At 45.8% G+C, this 25,616-nt stretch overlaps 1 protein-coding gene across 1 annotated transcript in view; it reads right to left on the reverse strand.

Annotated features, from left to right (window-relative positions):
* The window catches only part of PGBD5 (piggyBac transposable element derived 5), a 67,424-nt gene extending 42,842 nt beyond the window's left edge, over positions 1–24,582 (reverse strand). The window contains exon 1 of the mRNA XM_063125654.1: positions 24,011–24,582. Coding sequence (XP_062981724.1) covers positions 24,011–24,440 — 430 coding nt within the window. The 5' untranslated portion in view covers positions 24,441–24,582. The remainder of the gene's footprint in view (positions 1–24,010) is intronic.
* Between the last annotated feature and the right edge of the window lie 1,034 nt (positions 24,583–25,616).

The following is a 25,616-nucleotide window of genomic DNA, read 5'->3' on the forward strand; positions in this document are numbered from 1 at the left end:
CTCTATTTGAAGATGTCCTCTGTTTGAAGAGCCGTCCAGTCCAAGACTAGTTTAAAGATTACATACATAAGAAGGAGTAGTATCAGAGCCCTTGAACTGTTAGTACCAGGACAGCAGACCGAGCATAGTACCAGGTCACTATGGTGAGCTGCACTGTCTTTTTATTTAAATTGTATTGTTTGCTGTTCTTTTAACTGTTCAGAATCTGCCCAAAGAATGTTATTAGATGGATGAAAAACATACTAAATAAGTAAAATTCCCTCGTCCATACATCAACTAATGGGATTAGAAGAAAGATGCCCTCTGGTGGGGAAAAAGTTAGCCCTCGACTACATACTATATGATGGCATGTAGTTTAGTTCTCAGGCTGACAACACTATGGAGATAGCAAAATATCACCATTTTCTACTTTGCCATCTTGCTCCCTATTCATTGTCTGCTGGACAAGTAAATGTTGCTGGTTAATCCAGTTTGATTTTGGCTTGACAGAGTCTGCCGCATCTACAACTCACCTTGAGTCTGCCAGCCAAGCTGCGGACTGTTCCCCGAACTCCAGGAACTTTTTTGAGCAATTTTTTAAGGAACTAACAACAGTTTCATTCCACACTGAGCTGAAGTTTCCCCAGATATATATATATATATATATATATATATATATATATATATATATGAATGTTCTTTTAAGGCCGCCACCCAAATGATCAGAGAGCTTCCCCTTCCCAAGAAATTTAAGTGAAAGCCCCTCTCTTAAATTTACTGCTCACAAATAGCGGCAAATTTTGGAACAGTGTTTTCACTCTGCCCTAAAAAAAAGAAGAAGAAGAAGAAGTACATAAGAACAGCTTTCCATAACCTGGTAACTTCCAAATGTTTTGAATGACAATTTCAGCATCCCTGATGATTGATCATGCTGGCTGGGGCTGACAGAAGTTGTCATGCAAAACATCTGGAGGGCAACAGCTTGGGAAATGCTGCGTAAGATCTTCCTTTTCACTTTATACAACGGATGTGTTATGTGATCATCCACATGTGTTCTGAAAACATCCAAATGTGTTCTGCAATCATCTACGTGCCCTTTGGGTATTTTTTTTAATGTGAGCCTTGCTTACTATTTGCTGTTCCAATTATGAACATGCATATCTGGAACACAATTCAATGGACATCAACGAGGCTTACTTCCAAGTGGGTTTAGGTGTGCAAAATGCAGGGGTTTGTTCAAGGGAATTTGTGGCTAATGTAAAAGCCTCTAGCACAGCTTGTTTTACACTGAATGAAATAAATGATTGCTAATGACAACTGTGATGGTGCAGCAACACTTTAAATGCATGTTTTTCTCAAATTTTAAATGTTCACTACTGCAATGATAAATACTAGAACGATAAATGGAATTACAGTCGCTCTCTTCCATGGAGCAATTCTAAAAAAGATAGACACGGAGAAGCCCTAATCTAAAAAACACAGTGCAATTGCAAGGGTGGTAAATGAAAGAACGTACTCTGACTAAGCCAGTATTCTTTTCCCATTCATCAGTGTTAGTGCTCATGAACCCAATAATTATGAGGAAGCGGTGATTCAGCGAAGCAGCAGCACCTTATCATTTTCCCCCTGCCCGAGTAATCGATTTCTCTTTTTAGATGCCAAATTTCAAAGTAAAATATCTTATTGTTAATAATCATCTCACTTAAGCCCTATGCAGGTTTACAAAGAATATGTGTGTGGGCATGGAGAGGGGATGGTGCAGGGGTGGACACACTAGCCCCCCACCCCCAGCCCCAGCCCTGCCCACCCCACCACTGGCCCTCCTAAGTTGAGCAGGAATGCTTGAAAAGGGGGATGCTAAGCATGATCAGCTGAACACACTTGGGATCTGCCATAAGAACAGAAGGAGAGCCATGCTGGGCCAAACCAAAGGCCTGTCTGGTCTATTCTCAGAGCGGCCAACCAGATGGGAAGCCCACAAGCAGAATAGGAATGCAGTAACACCCGCTGCTCGTGTTCCCCAGCACCTGACATGGTTGTGGCAGATGGGTGTGTTTTCAGCCAGATCTGCCGGAATCACATAAAAAGAAGGTCCCATTTCAATAGCTAAGGGAGGTCTTGGCCCCATAGGGGGTGTAAATCTCTCTCCGCAGCCATGTCTTAATTTCCCCCAGTCTGATACACACACAGACCCACATTAGATTCTTTTCTCCTCATCTGAACTTTAATGTTGGATGCAAGTTCGTCAAGGAAGAAGATGCTTTGTGAGAAGGGCTACAGTAACGTAAAGCAGCGGGCAAAAGGTAGGTTCTTTTGCTAAAACAATCCAACTCACAGCCTCATCTCCCTGCATCACTGGGACAGTCCTATGTTTCAACACAATGATCTGCAACACTCACTTCGAGTGTGGCCTTGAATGAATGGAAACGTTACAATTAGATGCACTCTGGCTTTCTTAGCTTTAGTCTCCCAATAGAATAAAGAGTAGGGATGGACAGGTGCCCCCTTTTGTAGAGATCAGTCCTCTGTTTGAAGGGCTGCCCAGTCCCAGTCCGGTATAAAGATAAAGAACCATCAGAAGAAAGAGCTAGGCCTTGACGTTGCCCCATCAGCAGCACCAGGACAGGCACAGAGCCATGTCGTCACACTATGGTGAGATGAATACATTTCTATCTATACAGATGAATTAGCATGTGCAAATTTTATGCAAACCTTTTTTGTTCCTTTTTTCTGGTGATGCATGTCCTCTATTCTTTCTTTTTTTGGCAATTCTCAAGTGGACACCTTGAGAATTGCCAAAAATCCCTGCACCTAGGGCAGGGATGTCAAATTCAGAGCTATACCTAACTTGCCCTCTTTGGCATTTTCAAATCTGGGCAGGTATGGATATGTATACACACTGGGGCACTCACAGAGCTGTGGATTGGGGTTTTGGGGGAGAACAATGCACCCCAAGCAACATGTTCAATAGCAAACAACAACAACAGCATTTTATTTTTCTAGGGCGCCTTTCAGAACAAGAGCTCTCCCAAGGTGGCTTACAGTAAAATATGATATAGTAAAAACCCATAGAATTACGAAACAGCAAAAAGAGAAAAAATTAATAAAATGAACAAATACTGACAATCATACATCTAGGAGAGATAAGGACCATAAATGTACTATATTTAGGTTCACCAACATTTTAACTATTCAAAGAGCTTAAACTAATGGGAACTGAAGCAGAAAGAATTATAGCTATCTGCCCTAACTACTGTCCTTCAAATGCAATCTCAGTTGGTTATGTGATTTATTTTTTCTCATTGCATTATTTCTATTATGCATTCTGTGCTTCTGCTTTCTGCTGCAGGCTTTGGCTGATGCAGTTGCAAAATAAGGTTGAAATTAATCTAAAGAAAAAGCAACTAACCAACCAAAGACCCATCTTGGGGGCATAAGAAATTATCTTCAATCAAATCAGATCGATGCTCCATCTCGCCCAATAATACTCACCTCGATGAGCAGGAGACCTGAAGACCGGTTCTCCAGGAGCAGAGAACTCAATTAGGGAAGTTCCCCAGTCCTTCTACATCATACTTCCACATGCTGCTGCCCTCCAGATGTGCTGGGCTACAACTACAACAGCTACCAACATCTCAACCTGTGTGTCCAAGAAAGCCATGCTGGCTGGGCATGATGGGAGTCATAGTCCATCACACCTGGAGGATATCCCTCAAGAGGAAGCATCTAGGAGTCCATCCTAGGGCTTCACCTATGCCAAACATGTGCTCTGTCCGGGCAGCAACAACGATGACTTGCACTCATAAAGCTCAACCTCCAAGCGGCTTTCGGGCAACTGGCTTTCAAATCAAGGACAAACTTGCTTCGAACGTGTTCACCATCTCTTTCCGCAGCTTGACCTGAGATGGGAGACGTGGAGCACACAAAGGCCGGCGAGAGTAACAACCGCCGTGTTTGATTAGAGCATTTTTGCATTAGGAGATATTAAAGCACTTTATCTCAGTGGCCTTTTGAGTGAAGAGGGTCAATATGGCTGCTATGACTACTCCCATTTTCATCCTTGGCGAGAGCGACACGTCGATGACTATTACTGCCCCCGTAATAGTCAGGGCACCAGCCAAAGGGCAACTTAAAAAAAAAATGTCAGCACAGATGTAAAAGGTGAAGAGAATGTTTTCCAGTGGATGGCTTTCTACCCTGAGTGTTAAATAAGAGCTAAGACAAATAGAAAGGTTTTATTCAGAAGCAATTATATTGATTTATTACTGCATCAATCAAATAAGCCCCACGTGATGTATCTGTTGCTAGGGCCGTAGCCTTCCCTTCATAAAATACTGCCAAGTGCAATAAATTATTGCTGTTGTACTGCCAAGTGACAACACAAGCAAACTAGCCTGTTAGGGAGGGGTAGGGTGGCCACGTGTCCTACTTCGCAGAGGGCAGTCCTCTATTTGAAGGTGTCCTCAATTTGAATGGGTGTCCAGTCTAAGTCTGGTTTAAAGATCAAGAACCATAGGAAAAGGAGAAGAGGGGCCTGGAAGTTCACACTGGAGCAGCTACCTGGTCAATGTTCCCCGCTATGGAAGCTGCATAGTATTTTCTATTTAAATTATAGACATTGGCCCTGTTCAGATGACAAAGTTAACCATGCTGGTTAAGGGATTTTGGTTAAGCAGAAGGGTTAATGGTGTCATCTGGGATGCATTTTCCTTAACCAGGTGCCTCCGCTAACTACATTGTGGTCAGTTTCACTAACCTTGGTCTGCAGCAGGGTTAGCAGCACTAAGTTTGGATTAAGGTGTTCGTCTGACACGAACCTGTGGTTAAGGAACTGAAATCATAAAGCTAGCAGTATAGAGCAGTCTAAATCATGCAACTGCTGGCTCTCTTAGCACAAGGGCTGATGGGATATGGGGCAGAGCATTTGGAGGACTCAGGCACTCATCTACCTGCTTTGCTTTGTGGTTAGCATATGGTTAAACAAACTGGGAATCGGACAGGGTTAATGGTGTTGTGTGCAAGGATTCAGTTTGTGGTTAGTGCTAACCACAGAGAAGCATGGTTAAGCTAACCACAGAGCCCTCAGTGTCATCTGAACAGGCCCATAATTTCTTAACTAGCACATGTGAATTCCATGCAAATCTGTGTTCTCTGCTATTCTTTTTGTTGGTGCACAAGTAGCCACCTTGGGTGGTTGACATGCTAGAACTAGACGTTGGTCGCCACGCAGCTAGAAATCATAGGAATAGCTTTTTAAAAGTAAATTGCAGGTTCAGGGAATCCAATCCAGATTGTGATGTAGTGTGGGGTAGGGGACCCTTTGCCTTCCACCGTGGTCCCAATCCAGATCATCCCTCCACACCTATTATTTGCATTTTGGAGGTGGGAAGCTCCCTTTGGATCTGCCCACCTTCCACCTTGTGTTGAGTTCAGTTCTGGTTCTGCCAGGTCCAAGTCATCAATCTGATGATTTCTTGGCCTGGCAGAACCAGAACCCAACTCAATGCACACCTCCACAAAGCAAAGAGCAGAAGGGGGTGCAAAGGGTTAAAGCTTGCCCTATCCCCATGCCACAAATAAACATCTGCACTTCAGTTTTACATATTTGTGGATGAGATGAGGAAGAACAAAACAGTGATCAATTGTTGAGCGAGTGCAATGAAAGCCCGCCTGTTCTTCTGCAAACAGCTCACTAGACTCAAGCCAATGGTTTAATTTCTTTAATCAATATTTAATATAACTTTGATGAAATATCCAGCAAACTAAAGGGGCAGTAATTGGCAGATTTACAAGGGTCACCTTTTTAAAATGTGGGAACTGCTACACTATTATTCCGGGGGGGGGGGAGAAAAATCCCATCGACTGGGGGCCACTTTGTAAACTTCCCCAATAATTATCCCCATGCCAGTCTAGAAAGGTTCCCCTGTGCCTGCAATTTACTTTTAAAAAGCCATTCACAAAATTGCCAGCTGTATGGATGGTGTTGTGTCTAGGTTGGCCTTTTAAGTCACTGAAGCGACATTACATTGCAGATGTCCCCAGAGTTACCTTCAATCTCAGTGTTGTATCCTAAGTATCAACAGGTCCAAAGAATTTCAGAAAGACTAGAAGGAACTAAACAGTTCTCCTGTCCAAAAAGGCAAGACCAACCAATCCAAAGATTTGTATAAACCAGCTATCTAATCCAGCCAACAGTGATATGACACAAACAAAGAACAGCAAAGTGTGTGCCTGCATATCAATAGTAGGGCTGTGCTCCGCTTCTCTTCGGGTTGGAGAAGCAGAAGCAGATCCGGGTGATCCCTTGAGGCGAAGAGGATCGGGGGGCAGAGGGGCGTCACGGAGCAGATCGAGATGAAGGCAGATCCTTCGCCTCGATACGGAGCTCCGAAAAAAAGGTAAGAGTTAGGGTTGGCAACGGCAGCAGAGCCAGGTAAGGGGGCAGGGGGGTCTTACCTGCTCCGTCACGGCCTGTCGCCGGCTTCACTTGAGCTCACGGCTCAACCCGGAAGTGTAGGCCCCAAACAGGGCCTACAGTTCCAGGTTGAGACGTGGGCTGAAGTGAAGCTGGCGACGGGCCGCGGCGGACCAGGTAAGTGGTGTGCATGAGGGGGAGCTTACCTGGCCCCGCTGCTGCCTCAGTTCGTGTGGTGATGGTGGCACAACCAGGTAAATCTATGGGTTGGTGGGGGGAAACGGAGCTCCAATTCGGATCCGGAGCTCCGTAACGAAGCGGTCTGGGCCAAAGGCGGATCGGGGCAGGGCGGATCGGACCGCGAAGGGGATCGGGGGGGGGGTGTCCGTGCACAGCCCTAATCGACAGTCCAAGGATATCAAGCAAACAAGGCAAAGTACAGAAACTGAGTTGGAAGGTTGATTAAGCTGTGTGCCATCAATGTATATGGTTACATACAAGTCCTGTATGTATACAAGGGCTGGCCTAAGGCATTTTGCTGAGTGAGGCAAACAACAAAACAGTGCCCTTTCCCCATTACACCTACAGAAGCTCACTGGTGACAGGGCCGGTGTCAAAGGTAGACATGACTGGGCACTTTGCCGAGAGTCCATGTCCCAGCAGGGGCCCAGTGACAATCGCCCTCCAGAGTTGTTCTTGCTCTTCACTATTGCAACCTGCTTGTTCACCTGCCTCTCGCTCTGGCCCAGACAACAGTGATGGCAAGGAGGCATGGCTAATGCCACTGCCTACTTGCTGATTGGCTCTCTGCTTGTCAAGCAAGCAGTAGCAATGATAAGGAGTGTGAGGAGCAATAGCAGCTGGTGACAATAGAATCACCATGGGAGGGGGGCATTGAGGGCTTCTTGCCCAAGAGTCCTCAAAAACCTGGAGCCAACAGTGGATGGGGAAGCATCCTCTATCACACTTAGGGACAGCAAGCCAGCTCACTCTTCTTTTTTTATGGCCCACTGCCCCCACCAGCACCTGCTGCCTGAGGCAGCTGTCTCATTCTGCTGAATGGTAGAGCTGGCCCTGTCTGAGGAGTTTATTGTTGAAATATTGACAGTGGAGGACATCAGGGGAGTGAAGGGAATGGTGAAAAGTGAGAAGCAAGGGTGATGGGGAATGAACACATACAATGGCAGTTAATTTCACCAATTTAGGATTCGTGTTCATGTGTGAGTTTTGTTTGGGATTTGTTTGGTTGGTTTTTGTCAGAATAGCACTCTGTGCAGGAAGAGGTAGGCCAGGTTGGCATCATTCCAGCATATATGCCTAATGAACCATGCTGTTTTCCACTGAAATTAGCTTTGCTCTAACATAATTATGTTCTTGTTTTGAGAACGTTTGCATCTTGATGAGGGCGACAGCCTGCCCTCCAAATACCTCTTTATTAAAAAGCTTCTGCCTGATTTTGAGAATAGAGGCAATTGTATAGTAGCCCTTTGAGAACTGGGATTCAACACGTCTTTCACCGCTTGTCCCATTTATGGTTCTGCTTGGCCAGTGGGACTAAAAGATGTACGATAAACCTACTTTTCTGCTTTTGCTATCCTGACTGTATTGTCTCTTGCTATGAGAAGGACTGTAGGCTTCTGGAGTTGAGAAGATGCGATTCTCTTCAGTACTTCTGAAAGCCATAAGATGGGGGCAACCTGGGCCAGATCTACACTACTGCTTTAAAGCGCTTTATAACAGTTTTATAGCGCTTTAAAGCAGTTAAAGTGCTTTATAACTGTTATAAAGTGCTTTAAAGCAGTAGTATTGATCCGGCCCTGGCCACTTGTATAGTAGCCCTTTGAGAACTGTGATACATCTTTGGCTGCAAACCTATGGACACTTACTTGGGAATAAGTCCATTGTATTTAGTGGAACTTACTTATAGTGTTGATCCTGAAGCGTTACTTGAAGTGTTTATCATTGGATACAGGTTATACCTGAAGGGACAACCCCCCTTGTGTGGAATGTTCCCAGATGTGTTGGATTGCATCATGGCCATTGACTATGCTGGCTGGGAATTATTGCAGTCCAACACATCTGGAGGGCACCATATTGGGAAAGGTTTCCTCCTGCCATAGGACTGCCCTTTTAATAACATGATCTATCTATCTATCAAAATAATAAAGGCCCCCAGGATGGCTTAACAATAAAATCACAATAAATAATGAAGAGCCAAATGAAAAAAGCAACAATAAAACAAGCCACAAAAACAGGCTAATAATTAATACAAGCCAAATGCCTGCGGAATCAGGAATATCTTCACTGTTCACTTCAAGGCCACGAGAGAGAGAGAGAGAGAGAGAGAGAGAGAGAGAGAGAGAGAGAGAGAGAGAGAGAGAGAGGGAGAGAACTCAGCTCCCAGAGGGAGTTGTAGAATGATAACAAGAAGGCCCTCCAACAATATATACACAGACTCAGAGAGGGAAGATGGTCATTAATATACCCTGCCTAGTCCAAAGCCATTGAGAACGTTAGAGATGATAACCAGCACTTTCCATTGTGTCTTGAAATGAACTGAATGCCATGGCAACTCATGGAATGCTGGAGTCAACATTCTACTGCCTTCTTAAGGAGCAGGTCGAATCAGAATCCTAATTGGCCAAACCACGACTATTGAAAAAATTATCTTGATTCACTTATCTCTGGGCCAAACGACATCTTGCATGCAGCCACCATTCATTCATCAAAATATTTCTTGGCCGCCTTTCAGTGCAGGAGCCCTGCCAAGGTGGCATACAGTGACAGAACACATAACAAAAAACAATGCGGCATTAAAAACACCATAAAAACAGCAGCAAACAGTCTAAACAGCTGCTGCCACAAACCCAGTTCATTAAAACATAATCTGGAGAAGACCAGTATAAATTAGAATTTGGGTTGGGACTCTAGCATGGATGGTAGGAGGGCTTTTAAGATGTTGACTGGGCACCCTGCACCTACTCCAGAGTAGAAAAGAAAAGAAATCATAGGTGCTAGACACAGATTTTACAGTAATGTCTGTTTTTGGTCCCCAGGTTTCTGCCAAAAATTACCCCCCACTAGCTGCTGTTTGCCCTCAAAGGTGATGCTTGCAGTAAATAAGGAACATGACAACTTCTTTATGTCCATAAATAAGTTACAACGGAACTCAGAAAGTATTTATGCATGCTGCAAACTGTAGGACCTTTTTCTGTCTAAATATGTATAGGATAGCAGCCAATATAATATATTTTCCCCACTTAGACAGGGTGCCTCTTAGCAGGCTTCCCAAAAGGGCTCTGACCCAAAAGGCAGCCTTGCTTTGCATCAGCAATCTTGCTGTCGAACAAACCTCTATTTCCCCCCAAAGTGGAAATGTACAATAACCTTTGACACTACATCTCTCCAGTACATCACTGATGAAGTTTTCCTGTCCTGTGAACTGTATTTATGTTTGAAATGACAGGATGTGGGGTGTGTAGTGCAACCCATGTGGAGGGCACTAGGTTGGGGAAAGCTGCCCTACATGGTTGTAATGTCTGCACGGGTCTAGTCGATATCTATCTGCCCATCTATCTAATCGAGGGGTGGGAACCTCCTTCAGCCTGAGTAGAGGGCCAGTTTCAGGTTCTCAGAAGTTCTCAGGGGCCAAATTCCAGTGGTGGGTGGGAACAAAGGCAAAAGGGGGCACAGCCAAAATTACAAAAATATACCCAGCATATTGTAGCTTAAAGTTCTTGCTGAATTTTGGGTGCCATTTTCCAAGATGGCGGCCATCATGATGACTTCCTGAGATGCTCCTATATCTAATTTTACTTTACATGGAAATAAATACCACCATACCAAACTTCACCCTTGTACCACAATGTACATGGTTTTGATGCTAAGCTGCTCTACAACTAAGACTCTGTTCGGCATAAAGCAACGCGTCTGTTTGGAGAGACTAAACTGCAGCATTTGTTGACTTTGGTGCACCATCCAAAGTAGCACTGACAATCACTCTCAAAGTAGAAAAACTGGTTTCCATGCCAGCTTAGTTTCCCAGCCCTGCCTCTTGTCATCAAGTTTGTGCTCAATGAATAATGCTGTGTTTGCAGGGAAGAACTGAATTGTTAAATAAACATAGCTTTTCTTCTTCTTTTTGAAAGCCACTGCACAGTCATTTTAAAAGAAATGATCAAGGACTACAGATAATGTGTGCATTGAGCCTAGCAAAACAATAATTAATTTAAAAATTCTGAAAAGCATGTGATGATAGGATGATGATAATCATTTTCATTATTTATTGTGTTTATATTTAGTACTTCCTCACAAAGAGCTGAAAACTACATAACAAACTTCACAAATACATATATATTATTCTATTGTATTCATTAAACAAAAAACAACATTAAGGTTTTACAGTTTTTAACCAAGCACCAAAAACCAGGGAAATTGGGAGTTAAGGCTCACAAGCCTTAATGCCAAATCCTCCCTAAGGAGGCAGGAAGTGCAAGTGAAATTCTCATTCTCCCAAAGCAGATAAACCATGAGGACAGGATAGAGAATATGGTATGCAGAGGTGACTGTGGGGTTGTGGAAAACTGATGACGAACAACTTAGGGCCACCTACTTCTCTTTTTTTGTTTAGAGCAGTGCCCTTCAAAGGTGTTGGACTACAACTCCCATCACTGCAAGTCAGTATGTCCCATGGTCAGGAATGCTGGGACTTGTAATCTCAAACATCTTGATGGCAGCAGGATGGGGAACTCTGTTCTATATCCTTATCAAATGCAGAGCTGCTAGCACTGATTACCAGAGGGGGATATAAACAGTTGGGATTGGTACCAGTGACCGATTGGTACCAGTGACCAATTATGTAGCATCCCTTGTTAAGGCCCATAAGCAGTCCAAAATAACTATTTTTTTCTATCCTAATTCTGAGAAAAGAAAATTACCAGTTAGTGAATTACCATACACTGAATCCAGGCCAGCTGAATAGATTTAGGACAGGTCATTGGGCCCTCATTATATAATAAAGCTCCTGGTGAGAGATGTTACTGGGAATTTCCTCTCTTTCCAGCACAATAATCCAACAATTAACAATGTGCTGTGTGTGTGCATGTTCTTTTCTTCTTCATTTGATCTTTGATGCTGCTGCTTGATTTTCAATTCAATCCAAATCTACTCAGAAGGAAATTCAGTTGCATGCAATGAGTCTCACTTCCATGCACTAATTTGAAGGGGTGTGAGGATTTTGTTGCAGCTGTCTCTGGACGTGCTGTGTATTTAGGGATCATGGCTTTTTGTGAGTGAAGGATTTAAGCTTCCTCCCCCCACCCCAATATTATTATTTTTTAAAAAATCATGTATTTGATTTTTAAGGGATTTTTATTCCTGGAGTCCCTATCTGACTTAATAGAGCAAAGGAGCCACCTATGGAGCCTTAGAGCTGACCAGAAGGAAGGGGGAGGGGCACAGGAGAAGAGCCCCATTGCACTGGGAAAGCAAGTGGGAAGAAGGAATATTTCGAGGAAAGTTCTTCCCTCCTTTGCCCTCCCTACTCTGGCAATCCAGTCTGACTGGGAATCGCAAAATGGATTGCTCAGGCTCTTATTAGATATGATGGGTTTTAATGTTCATAACTGGGGAGGAAGATGTAGTGTAGGGAGTGGTTTGGGGCTGGGGAGTCTTACCTTGAAAGAAAAGTATTACCAATTAAAAAAAATCTTTCAAATTTCGGAAAGCTCTTGAGCTCCAAACAGTGCTCTTCTATTTTGCCATAGCTAGCACGTGTAGTTTTGTCAAGATATAGGAGGTAGCCACTTGTTTTTTGATTGCCTGGGGATGGTTGCAATTAAGTAAGATCCCCCCGCCCCCCAGCCAAGTGCTGAAAGCAAAAGGAAATCTAATTCATCCCCTGCATCATTTCCATCCCATAGAAATAAAAGTTTCCACCCACACTCTTTCTTTTGTAAAAGTCTGTAATCCAAATCCTCCTCATTAAGAATTTATTTATTATTGCATGTATATCCCCCATTTTTCTTCTTAAGGAACCCAAGGCGGCATACATAATCCTCCTCCTGTCCATGTTATCCTCACAACAACAGTCCTGTGAGGTGGGTTGGGCTGAGAGTCTGTGACTGGCCCAAAGTCACCCAGTGAGCCTCCATGGCCAAGTGGGGACTAGAACCTGGATCTCCCAACTCCCAGTCCAACACTTCAGCCACTACACCACAATAGGACATTTCTGATGGTGTAGAATGCAATGCTAACGTTTTAGTGTTGGGCTAATAATGCCTGCTTACTCAGAAACAAGTCCTATCAATTTCAAGAGACATAGAGTGTCTCTAAGTGCCTCCCTCCTTCCCTGGCGGGTGTAAATCATGGGAGGGGACATCTGCTGTACTGTTTCATCACAGCGCCCAGGAAAGCCAGGAATTACTCTGGGTAGAAATTAAAGATAAAGAGATGAAACCTGGCACCATGGTAGCTGTTAAGTAGGGATAGGTATGCTAAGTTTGAAACAGATCCATCTATGCCTCCATAAGTGGCGATAAGAAGGAATAAAAATTCTTTAAAAATCAAATACATGGAATTTTTAAAAAATGCAGGTGGGTGAGGGAGGAAGCTGGATCAAGCAGCAGCAATGATGAAATGAAGAATAAAAGAACACACACACACTCTCCTGCACTGGCTCTAGCATTCTTGGTTATACCAGGCAAGTAATACCCCAGACCAATGTTCTAGCAGACAAGTTCACGCAAATGCAGAAATAGTCAAACAGGCAAAGGGTCAAACACAGTGAGGCAGTCCATTACATACATAATCCAGTAGTAGGATCAGGCAGAGGTCCAAGGTCATAGCACAGAGGTTCAGGAACAAGGCAGGGTCAGGAGACCAGGCAAGAGAAGCTGGTGAGACATTATTTTCAGAAACCAACAAGTTCTGACTGCTGGCTTTTATTCACAAAGGCTGCCGAGCCCCACCCAGTCTCAGGTGCTGTCCATCAGAGCTCTCTGGCCAGAGCCCTACTCAGAAGGAGTTGTGTTCTCCTGAAGAGACCATTTTTGCAACCGAGCACTCTTTCTTACAGGAGGCCTACTGGCTTGTTGCTTGAGGCAATGGTGCTCTTGAGGGTCAGGTGGTTGCTCAGCCTCTGCATCGGAGTCAGGGAAGGACCTGCAGTCATCTCCCCCAAAGGCCCAGGCTCTTCCTGGTCTGGTGTCAGTACTAGGGTGACCATCTGAAAAGGAGGACAGGGCTCCTGTAACTTTAACAGTTGCATAGAAAAAGGAATTTCAGCAGGTGTCATTTGTATATATGGAAAACCTGGTGAAATTCCCTCTTTATCATAACAGTTAAAGCTGCAGGAGCTATACTAGAGTGAACAGATTTAAAAGAGGGTAGGGCACCTGCAGCTTTAACTGCTGTGATGAAGAAGAAATTTCACCAGGTTCTCCATATATACAAATGACACCTGCTGAAATTCCCTTTTCAATACAACTGTTAAAGATACAGGCGCCCTGTCCTCCTTTTCAGATGGTCACCCTAGTCAGTACCTGATGTGGCTCCCTGGTTTCTGGGGGCTCTGCTTCCTCCTCTGAGAAGGATTCCTCTAGCAGGAGCATGACACACACACAGTAAGCAAGTGGTTACTTGTAGGATTATTTTACTGGAAAGGAGAGGAAATTCTCAGTAACATCTCTCACTCTTCCCCTTCCAAGGTTCCAGGCAGTTTTAAAAAGGCTACAATCCCCTACACACTTACTTTGGAGTAAGACCATTACACTCAATGGAACTTACTTCTGAGAAGACATTGCTTATTCCACTAAGGAAATGTCTGTGCTAGAGGAAGCAGGTGGCCGTTTTATTTTCAATGTTCTGATCTATCTGAGGCAGGAGGGAGAGGGAGAGCAACACTACTGAGCAAGTGTTGCGGTATCCCTGAAGAAGGCCTCTGTATTCACTCTAATAGGATGAATAAATATTAATTAAAAATCAACCAAAAGGATTTTTTTTAAAAAAAGAAAAGCCATTCCACCAACTACAATGAAGGAGGAAGAAGACACCACCACTGGATTAATGGGTAAGAGGTTGAATAATCCAAATTTCATGGATAAAAAAAATCATAGAATGGCAAAAGAAGCCATTGTGGCATCTCCCCCACCCCTGCATGTGCGACCGTCATTTGCATAATTCCCCTCAATGCAATGCAGGTTGTTATGTTGTGTGAACCCAGCGTGCGACACAACTGGCTTCATAACCATCCTACAACCCTTACAGCAAGTCATGGGTTGTAGGGTGGGTACAAAGCCACCACCGCTGTGCTGCGCACTGGGTTCTGATGTCACATCAACCGATGCTGCAGCGCAGGGAATTATGCAAATGGCAGTTGCACATGTGGCACACGGGGGTGGGGGAGAAGCCAGAACAGCTTCTTTTGCCCCCATGATTATCCAAACCCTGACAGTGTCTTAGGGGCAATCAGATGCACTCATAGGAACACCCAAATGAGATGCACTCATAGGAACACCTGCTCAACTGTTTTCAGCGTCTCTTTATAAGGTTTGGTTTCCCAGTCCTGCACCATCTTGACTGCCCTCCTCTGGACATGTTCGTTTGTCAACATCCTTCTCAAAGATCTGGACTCAGCATTCCAAAGCAGAACATAGCAATACCATTACTTCTCCAGACCTGAACACCATTCTTCTGTTGATGCACCCTAGGATTGCACTCGCTATCTGACTGATTAGTCAACAAAACATCACATCCCTACCTATTGCCACTGTACTTTTCTATGCTGCTCAGATCAGTTACAGCTGCTCCGATCCCAGCCACCATCCTGTACCTTTACGCTATGCACTGCGGATGTGTGGATAGGCAGGCAGGTCAAGGGGAAACAGGCTTACTCCTAAACCATTTGAATGACCTGGTTCACATGATCACAGTATGGGTAATAACCCACCATGGCTTGTTAACCATCCTGAAAGTGCCGGACACATGCTGTGGGAGGGATGAGAGTAATTACCTTCCACAGAGCGGCTTCTTATGTCATGTAATTCTGGCAAGGGTGGCTTGTGGCTGTGGCTAATAGTTTACCCAGAACCCATGGGCTATTTTAGGGTTGTGGGGTGACTTGCTCACCACATCAAAAAGCCACCCTCGCCAGGTTCACATGACATGGGAAACCACGCTGCTGAGGGTAATTATGCTATTCTCTCCGGCACGCGATCGTGTGAACAGGCCCATTGAGTAACATTGCACTGAAGTTCTTCTTTCTTACTTCCAGCCGATCACAACTTCTGAACATTCCTCCAGGGAAGCATTTGATGAATGAAAGCCAAAGTCCTGGGCATAATCAAGGACACGGAGCACACGTCCAAAATGCTAGCTCAGTGTTTCTACCACCATTCAGAATATTTTAACAGAGAAAAAGAACAATGCCCCAATGGATATTGTGAGTAAAGTCAGTGTGCTGCACACTAGGAAAGAATCCTTTATGAACATGTGCTCTTTTTCCTTCCCGTTTATCCATCATGGAGAAGAACAGCTCTTTAAAGTAAAACCTTTCACGCTTGTTCTCCACTCCGTTTGGTCAGCATTGCACTGCAGATCCAGCGAATACAGCACTGGCTAGGTCCCAAAAGACAGGGCCAGGTCTCCGCATTAATCAAGTTATCTCCTCTGTTTCCTGGCATGGATATCTAGCTTGTGCTATAGCAGGGTATGCGGGCCTGATTACCATCTCTCTAGCAGAGGTGGTTTTCTGCATATGAGGGCCCAGTGACGTTTTCATAGCAAAGGGGGCAACATTATTCTCTTGAACTTTTTCCACTGTTTACACATTGGACAGGAGAACTGTCCCAGTGGATTGAGCACCAAAGGTTTCCAGTAATCAATCTGTTTATTTTATTTTTAAAACATTTCTAAACTGCACCATCATCCCAAAGAGGATTTCAGGGCAGTGTACATAAAGATTAGACAGTTGATACCATAAAATGACATAAGATTTAAATATTAGCCCAATAAAATCAAGAGGCATAACATTATTTCAACCAGCTAAAAGTCAAACATAAATATGTAGAAGTTTAAAATGCCTGGGCAAACAAGGTTTTAAGATGACAATCTTGGTTCCAGGCCTACTTCCAGCAGGAGGGCACTGCAAAGTTGGCGTGCCACCACAAAGAAGGCCCTCTCTTTTACAGTCTCTGCAGAGGCCACCAGTGAGGGAGGAAGCAGCAGCCAGGCACCTCTCCACTGTGCCTGAGTCCAGCTCCAGCTGAGAGCCCCCTCCCTCCTGCTGTCAACTGTCTCTGCAGAGGCCACCAGTGAGGGAGGAAGCAGCAGCCAGGCACCTCTCCACCGTGCCTGGGTCCAGCTTCAGCTGAGAGCCCCCTCCCTCCTGCTACCAACTGTAACTGCTGAACTTTGCAACTAAGATTGTAGTGCCTGAATTTGCTTTCCTTTTCCCCCTCCTCCTCCTCCTCCTCCTCCCTCCCAATCCCCTTTCTTTTTGTGTCATGTCTTTTAGATTGTAAGCCTGTGGGCAGGGACTGTCAAGAAATACTTTTGTAAGCCGTCGTGAGAGCCTTTTGGCTGAATGGCGGCATAAAAAAATCCTTAAATAAAATAAAAAAATAAATATACTTCTCATATAAAAAAAAATGTGGAGAAGGACTTCCTCTGGAGGTCAGGTAGATGCCAACACTACGTTGTTTCCAGTGCCTACTGAAAAGAGTTTACTTGACTGCCCAGCCAGGGTTTCACAGCTCACTGCTGTCTAGATGTAGAGAGGTATATAAATGTTGTAATTAAATAAATAATCTTAACGCATGGGCAGATTGATATGGGACACTCCTCCAGATATTTGGGGGCCATGCTGTGTTTAGGGCTTTATAGGTAAGTACCAGCACTTTGAATTGGGCTCAGTAATGAATAGGTAGCTCTTGCTGCAACCTCCCCACAGTACCTCCATCTTGTCAGGATTCAGTTTCAATGTATTGGCCCTCATGCAGCCCATTATTGACTGCAGACAATGGATCAGCCTCACCTGACTACAGAGAAAGAGAGCACCTGATCCCAAATCCCCAAATGATCTCATCTAGCAGCTATTAGATGTCATAAGAACATGAGGGAGAAGGTGGAACCTTGCGGGGCTCCACAGCTCAAATGCCAGGGACACACAATAAGCCCCTAACACAACTTTCCGAAACCTACCATGCACTTGCAAGGGTTGCATCACTTTGACCACAAGCCACAGAGGTAGTCTAACAAGACACCATGGTCAGTGGTATCAAAAACTAGTGCTGTGCTGAAAAATTCTCCCACATTCAGTTTTCCTCATTTAGCTGGATAGGAAACAATTTACTTTCAAAAAGAAATTGAATGGTGAAGAAAATTTCAGAGAAATTCTCATGGCTTGGGTACAGTCCAGTCTTGTGCTTACCATACATAGAAGGTAGCCAAGCAGTGTGCCCGGCTGTCCTGCTTTTTGTTCCAGCAGCCTGCAGCCTCCTCGGCTTCCCACACTTTGACTATTGCCCAGGGGAAGACATCATGAGATCATTCCTCCCATAGCGCTTTTTCAGATCAGGAAGTGCAGCCAGCCTAGGAGGCTGCAGAGCAATGGAGAGATGTGTAATAGAAAGAAAATGCACCCGCGACACCCGCTTCATTCTCCCAGGCATTTTATGTTTTCAGTTTGTAGTGTTTGAAATCTATTATTGTATTTTTAGACACTGCTGCTGATTTTTACTCTGGTTTTATACTATTGTTTTAAACGTTTAAAAGGCATAAACATTATGTTTTCTCACTTTGCTGAATTTTGTGGTTTGAACTGTAGTGCCCAAAGAGTTTCAGCTATTGGATGGCATAGAAATATAAAAAAATTAAGCAATTCCATTGAATAATCATCTGTCCTCTAATGGATTCATCTACTGATTCTCAGTCTTATCCATGCATAAACTTGAGTACAAAGATAGAACTGCTATTAAGTTATGCTGATGCAACACTGATGTGGCACAACTTGGGGCAACTGCTACAATAGGACCATCCCTCCCAAATATTGCCAAAAAGGCTTGGCAGAGGGGATTTTCAGAGCATAAAGTTACAATTAAAAACTTACAATACTGTCACAGAGGCAAAGAGGGAATAAACATTGTAAACGGCTCTTGTAATTTTTCATTCGCTATTTCAGAAATACACTCAAACCAAAATTGCTGCAAAAATAAACACACGTGCTCTTAGTTTGCAACCTTATCGACTTGAATCTCCACTCATTAAAACTGGCCTCCAGTGATTAATCAACCAAAGCTTTAGTAGATTAATCCACTAAATCAACAAAAGCTTAGAGCCCTAGTTACAAAGCGCAATGGGACGCGGTCGTGTAAAGTCAGTCTTTCCTAGCACTCCTTAATCGCTCCCATACCCAGAAATTCCAGGATAACATCAGCAACAATCACTGCACTGCTAATATTTTAAGTCCTGGATCTGTCAATTGTGCTGCAGAGTTCTTTACTCATGAAGAGCCATTCTAGAAGTGGAAACGATTGAATGGATTATCTGTAAGAGAGAGAGTGCTCATTCAGACCCTTCCTGGATTAAACTAGGGAAGTACATCACTCAGATGACCCATGCTTGAACACAGTGATATACAAATACTGTCACAGAGGCAAAGAGGGAATAAACATCGTAAACAGCTCTGGCTATGTTCAGTGGCAATTGGAAACAATTGTTGCACATCCCAGTTTGGTTCTGAGGACTTAAGTGACCTAACTGGGCATATGGGGTCAAGAAGTATTGTTAGGACCATAGCAAGCTGCCTTATATAGAGTCAGACCATTGGTCCATCTACGTCAGGACTGTGGACACTTACTGGCAACAACTTTCCAGGGCTTCAGGCAGGATTCTTTCCTAACCCTATCTGGAGATGCTGGGGATTGAACCTGAGAACTTCTTCATGCAAAGCATGGACTCTACTACTAAACCACAGCCTCTGCCCTTTGTTAATGGATGGGAGCATGGGGCAGAGCGTCAGGGAGGAGAGGACTCAACAAAAAGGGTCTCCCACCCCATGTTCCACTGCTGGAAGCTTCCACTGAATCAAAGAGCCTTCTGTTAGTGGAGGGTCACAACTGGATTTAACCCATTATATAACATTGTTGAGCTTATATATCTCTTGAATGCAATATCTGCATGCTTACTCACACAGCCACTCTGCTTTAATAGAAAGAAGTTGTAGGGTCACAACAGTGCAGAAGGATCAAGCTATTCATTGAGCACAACTGACTGCCCAGGCTTATAACCCACCTGACGTTTTGCTGTAAGACAAAATTATTGGTTTATTTTAAGCACTTCTCTAGGAAGAGAATGACTAATGCCATTATCATGGAGAGAATGGCTCCACGGCTAACTGTTCCAAGGAAATGCATCTTGTCTCTTTGCTGTAATCTCAATGAACATTCGCTTAATCTGCCTTAACCTTTTGCAGGGTTTATTTATCATAGTTCTATTTTATAGGTCTATTTTTATGGTTTTAAGAGGTTTGTGTTAACCACTCAGAGAATCTTAGTTACTGGGTGATGTACAAATGCTGTAAAACAAAACAAAACAGTCAACATGAAAGTAGTTGAAGGCACCCATAATTTCAACATGTTTTCGTTTAGCTCCCTTTCTGATTTCTTTGTCCTTCTTAAGGTCACCTACTGAGTTTTGGTCAGGGAGATAATTTAGCCAAAGTAGGACTATATTTGCTCCATGTCACGTTTCCTTTGGAAGTTCAATTGGCTGGGAATTAGGATGAGGCCTTTTTGGATGCAGCATCCAACCTGTGGAACTGTCTTCCTTGGGAACTTTCTTTTGGTGGAGGGACATTTCAGCAAACTGCAAAGATACGTTTAGCTTTTTTTATTATAGTGAGATCATTTAGGGGGGGGGATTTAACCCCTTCTAATGTCCACAGAATTGTGTCCAAGAAATCAACTTTGTGAATGGTTATGTCTTATCTAGGCTGAGATTCAGAGTACACTCGCTTGAAAATAAAGTTCAACACAATGTAATTTTGATCAAGTGTGCTTAGGGTCAGAAGGCAAATTTCAGTATTTTATTTATTATATTTATTACATTTATATACTGCCCCATAGCTGAAGCTCTCTGTATTGACATGAATTACAGCCAGAGTATAAAAATGGAAAATGCTTCTTTTTTTATTGCATGTCTAGGACACTAAATCATAGTACAAACAGCTCTGAGGAGCCAGCAAAGCAACAGTGGGCAACTTGTGGCCCTCCAGATGTTGTTGATCTACAATTCCCATCAGCCCTAGCCAGCATAGCCAATAGAAGGGAATGATGGAAGTTGTAGGCCAAAACATCTGGATGGCCACAAGTTACCCACCCCTGTCCTAAAGACTGCATTTTAAAGCTCCACAGAACTGTGCAATCTCTGAGCTATTGGTCCATAATCTTGGGAAGAAGAGAGCTGTGTAACCTCTGTGCTTTCTTGAGCAGGTTCAGAGAAGCTTCTCTGCTGGAGTGAGCTGAAACTTAAGCAGGCTCCCTTTATACCTCTTCTATAAGTCCTCCCACCAGCCCATCCAACTAAAGCTGGAGGCAGGCCTAGCCCAGTTCGAGGGAAAGAGGAAAAACTTACAGGATGTACGTAAAAGCAATCTGGTCAGGGATCAGTTCATTTGGGTCAAGAAGTTTCCCCAAGCTTGGTCAAACAAACTCGGGGACAGTGACCTCCTCAGAGCTATGTCTGGTGCCAACAGAGCTCAGCAACTACACAATGGGGCTGTTCACACAACACACTAACCCACATTCAGTGGTTGAGTGTGGGTTATTGTTAAATCGGTTGTTTGTTGAAGCATGGGTTAGCGTGTTGTCTGAACCCAGGACATTTTCCACAGCTTGGTAACCATGCAGTGTGGCTTGTTAACCACCCTGAACAACCCAACAAGCCATGGATTCTCAAGGTGGCTTGTTTGAGAAAAATAAGCCACACTGCATGGTTAACAATGCAACCTGCAGAAAATGTCTTGGGCTCAGGTAAAATGCTAACCTATGGTTCAACAACCCACACTCATGTTGTGCAAACCCAGACAATTCCTTGGAGCCTAAATAAATAATCAAACCACCCTTTCTCCCTCTTTCTTTCTTTTCTGCACAGCTCTGTCTAAGCTGTCATTAATGTTCTGGGCATAGCCACAAATTACATACAATGTTGAGAGCCAGTTTCCTGCATTTTAAAAATAAATTTCACAGTGTGAAAGCATTACGATCCAGAAGACAACTCTCAGAAATCAGAGGAACGTCCCCCTCCCTCGGGAATTCTAATAAATATCAAACCAATTCCAAACTGACTCACCCATCACTACTGGCAACCATTTCTAACACATCTCTTGCTCATACCATCCACCACTTATAACTTAGCACAGTGAATGTATCCAGCATAGCTGTGGGGTTTGTGTTACGAAAATGTCAAAATGCTAAAATAAAATGTCACCAACTAAAACCTGCAGGTTCCACTGCTGTGTATGTATAAAATCTGTGTATGTATAAAATATTGCCCATTTTTATGAGACACACCTCTGCTAGCACACTTTGCTAATCAAAAAGCTTTTTGTCCAACTTTAAATTTCCTAGCCAGCATCACAATCTATCGCCTGCTAACTGTCTGCTTAGACATTGATTGTCAGATACAGCCCAGATGCAAACGAGCAGAATCTGTAGCTCATGCAAAGCTGCATAATGCTCTGCATCATGAACTCTGCTGTTTGGAAGCCACCTTAGGGTCAATTCACACATGCATCTACCATCACTGATGCCTCATCACTCAGTGACTCTCAGCTGAACATACGGACTGTCTCGAAGGGGAGGAAAATATTGCATTAGAGTGATATATAAGCTGACTCCACTGTGTGTGATACGTGACCGTGCTGTACCCGCAAGTCATCTCTCAATGTTGCAGTCGATGAACGATGAGCATTCATTTGTGAACTCCCCTTAAAATTGTCAAAGGCAAAGGGAAACAACAAACGCCTGTGAACCAAGCTCATCCCTGCCCCTCCTGCCGGCTGGTTACACCAAGCAAAGTCAACTCACATGTCAGCTTTCCAAACTAGCCCTGCCCTGCCCTGCCATCCCCATGACTAAGCTTTCAAGATTCCTGTCCGGTGTGTGAATCGAGATTCAATTCAAGGGAAATCAAAGAAAACTTAAGCTCTGCCCAATCCTGAAAGGAGGCAAGGGCCAAACAGCCATCACACCTGTACTGCTATTGTGCTGCCAATTTCCCACTCCTAAGGAGGGCTCCTTTCCCTAATGACTAACAGGCATGATGGAGCCTACTCTATAAGCCAGTCTGTTAATGAGGCCAGGATGCAGTCAGACATTCAGGGCTGGGCTGTCGCACTAGCTCTAGGGAACCAGCATTGCTGGCAGACACCTGAGAGATGCCGCTGGGGTCATTTTTATGGGCTGCTGCTCCCAGGTTTTTTACAAGACACACTGAGCTAGCTTGGCTCAGCAGTGGAACACTCAAGGGCTTGAAACCAGGAAGCCCCAGGCGGGATCAGCCTGAGCAATGTTAATGTATCACTAATTTTATTGCACAGACGTGTATGTCTCCCCCCTCCCCCACTGGCTTTTTGAGAACAGCACCACACTGCCCAAGCGCCAGAACGCTCTGCAGCTCCCTCACACTCTCGAGACCACAGTGAAATAGGGGGAACCCTTGATTTGGGGAATGATCATCTAGGCCACCCAAGCAAGATTGGCAGAGACCTCTGAGGATCTGCCCACCAACCAAACCGATTTTGGGTGGTGTGGGGGAGGAGAGAAATAGAGCAAGGGTGACCCCCCCCTTTCCCCCCTCTCCTCTTCTACTTCGTGCTAGGTTTGCCTTCCAGTTTAGGAAGCAGTGAGGACTGCAGCCTCCACTCTGGCGCTGGCAAGATCAGCGTCTCTTCTTCAGCAGATGACTCTGCTCTGGCAGGGAGGGCCACCTTCACCCCCCCAGAACTCCAGAGTTGAGGCGCCTTTTCTGGGGAAACAACAGCAACCCTCCTCATCCCTAATGCAACAGGGGGCCGCCCGACTACCCCGCACTGGCCCTTGCTCCCTCAGTCGTTTGGAATCAAGAGGAGGAAGAGGCAGCCCTTGAGGCAAGAAGCTGCTACGTCCAACAAGCCGACCTAGAGGAAGCCACCTGGCCAGTAGCCACTCAGGACATCCTTCATAACCTCGTGGCTCCCCCCGCTCCCCTAAGCGGGAGTTCTGGAAGTCCTCCTAAGCCTCAGGTGCAGTGGAGGCTGGCGGCTCTGCTGTCAGTCGGGCCGTGAATCCGGTCTGGGTTTCAGTCCGAACTCTAAAGGAGCTCTCCAAGGTGATGAACCCACCAGCGCTTGGATTGGGTGCAGCACCTCGGAGAGCCCCTTAAGAGTTCGGACTGAACCCCAGAGTGGATTCATAGCCCCGCTGACATCGGAGCTAGCAGCCTCCACTGCTTAGGTGCGGGGGTGGGGGGAGGAAAGGCAAGAGGGCTGTGCCCCCCCGCTCACTAATCCCCACTTCCTCGCCCAACATGGAGACCCACACATTTTGAGACACACACACACACACCGAGCTCATTTACCGCTGCTATCCTGGAAAGAAGGAGTCGGCGTGTTCCTCAGACTGGGGCTCCAGCCCCTCTTGTCCTCCTCCTCCTCCTCCTCCTTCTGCAGGGGCTCGAGGGGGCCGGGACAAGTCGCCTCCGAGCCGCCCTGCACTTGCTCCTGCTGCTCCGCCTTGGAGCCGCCGCGTCCCCCGGTCCTGCTCCGGTGGTTGCGTCCCCCCTCGGCCGGAGTCCGGCGCGCCGCCGCCGCCGCCTCGCCGTCGTCGTCCTCCTCCTCCGAGGCCGAGCGGGACTCGGCCGTGGTGCTGTAAAAGGGGTTGCCGCCGCTACTGTCCTGGCCCGACTCGCCGAAGACGTCGTCGGAGATCTGCAGGCTCTCGTAGCGGCAGCGGGCCGCCTCCAGCAGGGACAGCGCCTTGAGCCGCTGGCCGCCGCCCTCCGCCATCATCTCGCCCGGCGACGGCGGCGTCAGCAAGAGTCCACGCTCGGCCGGGTCCTCCGGGCGCAGGCAGCAGCCCAGCAGCAGCAGCGGCTCGGTCACCGAGGGAGGCAAGCAGGCTGGGGAAGCGCCACCGCTTTCCCTTTCTCTTTCCCCTCCTCCGCCGCCGCCGCCGCCGCCGCCTCCGCCGCCTCGGAGCCCAGCCTCCCGCTCTCCCCGGCACAACCCGCCCCTGTGTGTGTGCAGAGCCATGGGTGGAAGCAGCCAGCTCAACATCGCTCCCGATGCCTCATCGAGCCAATTATAGCTGCAGTCCTGAAAGCGGGAGGTGGGGTTTTATGGGCGCTCCCGACGCCCTGAGCCCGCCCACCCCACCGCCCACCCCACCCCCACTCCAAGTGGGAGGGTCTCCGCCCTTTAAAAGCACAGGCCCCGCTTGGAGAAAGGGCGAAATTGCGGCGGCGCCCGGCGAGAGAAAGTGTCCGGCAGCGGCTGAGTACCTGCATGTGGGGCGCAGACACGCCCAGGCGCCTTTCACAGTTTCATGGGGGGAGATATCTGGCAAGATAGAGTTATCCCAGCCTTCAGCAACCGGGAGCCCGCCGGATGTGTTGGACTACAACTCCCAGAATCCCCTAAGGGAATAGCGTTATCCCACCTTTCCTCGACTCCGGATGTGTTGGACTACAACTCCCAGCCTTCCCCTAGAGGACCGAGTTATTCCAGCCTTCCCCAACTGGGGACCCTCTGGATGTGTTGGACGACAGGTCCCAGCATCCCCTTACCCTTGGGGAAGGCTGAGTTAATCCGGTTTTCTTTTCTTGCCTTTGGCTCTGCTCGGGTGGAGCTGTCCGCCAGCTCAGGTGCTGAAACCCACCAACTCCCAAATGCCTTGAGTGTTCAAGGAGCAAGGCATGTGAATTTTTTTTATCATGACAAGAGGCTGAGTCACTCCTGATTATTTGGCACATGGTCGGCACAGGAAGAAGACCGGCAGCAGGACCCAGCAGGACCAGTGCCAGGAGGAGCCGCAACACACTCGAAAAACCTGCACGCCTTTCTGCACAAACGGTGGTGTATGACAACCTCCTGGCAATAATAACCATCCTGTCACATCCGCTTCATCGAAAATAGCATCTGCAGCCACGCGTGTTGCACTCAGCGGTGATTAAGGCCTTCAAGTCA

This window comes from Elgaria multicarinata, chromosome 4 (genome assembly GCF_023053635.1).
Source record: "Elgaria multicarinata webbii isolate HBS135686 ecotype San Diego chromosome 4, rElgMul1.1.pri, whole genome shotgun sequence".
In the NCBI taxonomy this organism is placed as follows: Eukaryota; Metazoa; Chordata; class Lepidosauria; order Squamata; family Anguidae; genus Elgaria; species Elgaria multicarinata.